Source organism: Bison bison, unplaced genomic scaffold (assembly GCF_000754665.1).
Source record: "Bison bison bison isolate TAMUID 2011002044 unplaced genomic scaffold, Bison_UMD1.0 scf7180017864280, whole genome shotgun sequence".
NCBI lineage: Eukaryota > Metazoa > Chordata > Mammalia > Artiodactyla > Bovidae > Bison > Bison bison.
In genome coordinates, this window is record NW_011494852.1 from 7,912,044 (window position 1) to 7,914,982 (window position 2,939).

Here is a 2,939-nt window from a genome sequence, read left to right on the forward strand (position 1 = left end):
CCCGAGCCGCTCCGGGGGCGGGGCTGGGAAGGGGTTAACCCGGAGAAAAGGCGGGAGGGAATGACGGCAGGATCGGGGGTCAGGGAGGCTCCCACCCGGGCCGCCCCCTTCTCTACCGGGCCCCACCCGTCTAAAAAGAGTCCATACGGCCGACATCCCCTTCGCAGCATCCCGCGCTGCTCCTCTCTCCTGACCTGCGCGCGCGCCCACGGTCCTCGTCCCCCTTAGCCTGGGGATAATGGATTTGTCTGGGGGGCCCCTGGGTTGCGACGCACTTGCGCCCAAGCTGAGGGCTCCGCCAGCCTGAATCGGAGACCCTCCCGGCGCGGAGATTCCTCCGAAGAACGACTCCTTCCTCGTGGTCAGGCGGGAAACTGAGGCCCAAAGACCAGGAGACTCTGGCTCCAGGACACACAGCGTGGAAGGGCAGGAACGGGCTAGAACTCAGACTTCGGGATTCTCAGTGCTGAGCTGTGGCTCCTGTATCCCTGTCCACCTCTGCACCCCGCTGGACCCACAGTCAAAAGAGGACTTCCCTCCCCAGCGGTTGAGGCCTGTGGACGTGGTGCCATCTGCCGGCAAATTGCGGGATGACGGCTGAGTCCAGGACAGGGACGTGCGGGGAGGGCGGGGTTCTAGATTCCCAGAGCCGGGTTGGAAGTGCCCTTAGAAATCCTCTGAGTCTCTCTCTTTTTCAAAAAAGACTTTAAAATGTCTTTTCCAATAATGCCTTATCCACAAACATTTCAGAAGGAAAATAAACGTGAAGTTGCTGTGACCTTTACCTAAACAAATTTGCCTCCCATTGTACAGATGGGGAAACTGAGGCATCGAGCGAAGTGCCTCAGATTGGTCACATATCAACCCCAAGCACCCTCCAGCTTTATCTTGGCTTCCCCTTCCCTATCCCTCATCGCTGTCCTTTGGGGAGTTCTATAGTGCTAGAGGCTGAGTGACTTCCATCCCTCTATTTATAGTGCTCCTGCTTGTCGCTGCTGTCCAAGCCGATCGCCCAGGAGAAGCCGCTGCTTTAGAGGTGGGTTCTTGTAGGCGGGGTATAGGTTGGAGGGGAAAGATGGTAGAAGCAGAGGAGCTGGGGGTCCCTTCCTCATCCCTCACTCCATCTGGAGAGCTGGATGAAAGAAGAACTCGGTTGCCTCCTTTTCCACTTAGTCCCTGGCTGTCTCTGAAGCCTCCTGCAGGGTCCGGAGCTGCCGGCCCGAAAAGTGTGCAGGCCTTCAGCGTTGCCTGGCTCCAGGGCCCCCAGAGCTGCCGAGCGCCAGCCCCAGCGTGAGGAAGAGACAGGTGTCCCTTAACTGGCAGCCACTGACGTGAGTGTGTGACCCTCTCCTGCTAGATGCTCCCAACCCCGCCATTTCCAGCACATATCTCCCTGCTCCCTGGGTCTCCTTTTCCTTGCTCTCTCTACTAACTTGTGTCTCTGTTTCTATTTCTCCTTTTCTTGCCTATGGCTGTTTCTAGGTCTTTCAGTTTCTATCTCTCTGTCTCTGTCTCCATGTCTTTCTCTCTCTATTGGTTCTTTGCCTCTGTCTCTTTCTCTCATAGTTAGTTACCTGTCTCTTTCCTCTGTCTTCTCTCTCTCTCCCTCCCTCATCCTGGTTTCTCCCACTGACTTTGTCCTTCCTAGACTCTAAAGAATGTTCCAGGCCTGATCCCCAGAAAGAGATGGAAGGGGGATGCAGAGCCTCCACTGGAAGACCTCCTGATGTAGGAGGTCCCTTCCAGCCGCGGGAGTTGGGGGGAGGGGGTCAGCCTAACCCCGGTGACAACTTCTTCTCTGCCCCCTCCCACCCAGGCTGCAGGAAGCCCGAGCCCTGCTGAGGCGACGGCGGCCCCGCGGGCCGGGGGCCCGGGCATTGCTGAGAAGGAGGCCCCCACAGCGCGCCCCTGCCGGCCAGTCCCGGGGTAAGAACATCCGCCCTTCCTCCGCCGGGTTGGGGGGCGGGGAGGCGGTGAAGGGGGATGGGGGGGTTCCGGGCCAGATAAAGCCGTCTGGTTCCCACGGTGCAGCCGCCGCCTAGCCGTCCCCCACTGTAGCTCAGCACCCCTCCCCAGGACTCAGCCCCCTCTAGGGACCCCGGCGTCCGGCTGCGAGAGGTGAGTCCGGGACAGGACTAGACGCGGGCCAGAGGCGGTGACCCGCGGGGGTGGGGCCAGGAAGCCAAGCGTCCGGGCTCCCCGCGGCCGAAGAGGGGGGCGCTGTCCCGGCAGAGAGCGCCCGAACTAGCCCAGACAACAAAAGCGATTGTGCGGGTTGGCGCCTGCCGGGTCACCGAATGCCCCAAATTGCGGGGCGGCTAGGGGCCAAAGGCCTCCCACTGCTCTCCCAACCCTCCTCCCCATCTCCTCTTGCTCCAGCTCTCAGCCCCTGGGCTAGCACACCCCCTAGTCTCCGCTACCCTCAAAAGTCTCCCTCCTGCTGTGGCCTTCAGCCCAGATGTGTCCCCTCCTCCCTAAAGTCTTCCAGATGTGGGCCTTCCGCCAGATGTGAGGACCCCCGCCCACCATCTTCCTCCACCGTTTCCCCTAATCCATTCTGACTCCTCCTCCCAGGTGTGAGGATCCCGGTCAGATGTGACTGCGTCCTCAAGTGGGCCCCTCCAGCGTCCTGCCCACCAGGCAGACCCCCAGTCACTCGTGTGCCCAGGTGCACCGACCCTTCTCCTTCCACCCCCCAGATGTGCCACCTGGCTGCCCAGATGTGCCATGACAATCGCCTACTCAGATGAAGCCCTTGTCTCTGTGACTGAGGCGGGGACAGCCTTTAGCCTTCTCCCCAAATGCGGCCCCCACTACTCTTTCCTCTTTAAACACTCAGCTCGGTCTGGGGTGGGGTGTGGGGGGGACCGGCCCGCCCCCACCTGTTCCCTTCCCCGCCGCTCCCCTGCGGGCCCCATTCACTTGTTAGATCGGAAGAG

At 60.9% G+C, this 2,939-nt stretch overlaps 1 protein-coding gene across 1 annotated transcript in view; it reads left to right on the forward strand.

Moving 5' to 3' along the window:
• The window catches only part of LTBP4 (latent transforming growth factor beta binding protein 4), a 27,411-nt gene that overhangs the window by 1,059 nt on the left and 23,413 nt on the right, over positions 1-2,939 (forward strand). Inside the window, exons 2-4 of the mRNA XM_010849332.1 lie at positions 978-1,036; positions 1,193-1,331; positions 1,817-1,926. Of these exons, the coding sequence (XP_010847634.1) occupies positions 978-1,036; positions 1,193-1,331; positions 1,817-1,926 (308 nt within the window). The remainder of the gene's footprint in view (positions 1-977; positions 1,037-1,192; positions 1,332-1,816; positions 1,927-2,939) is intronic.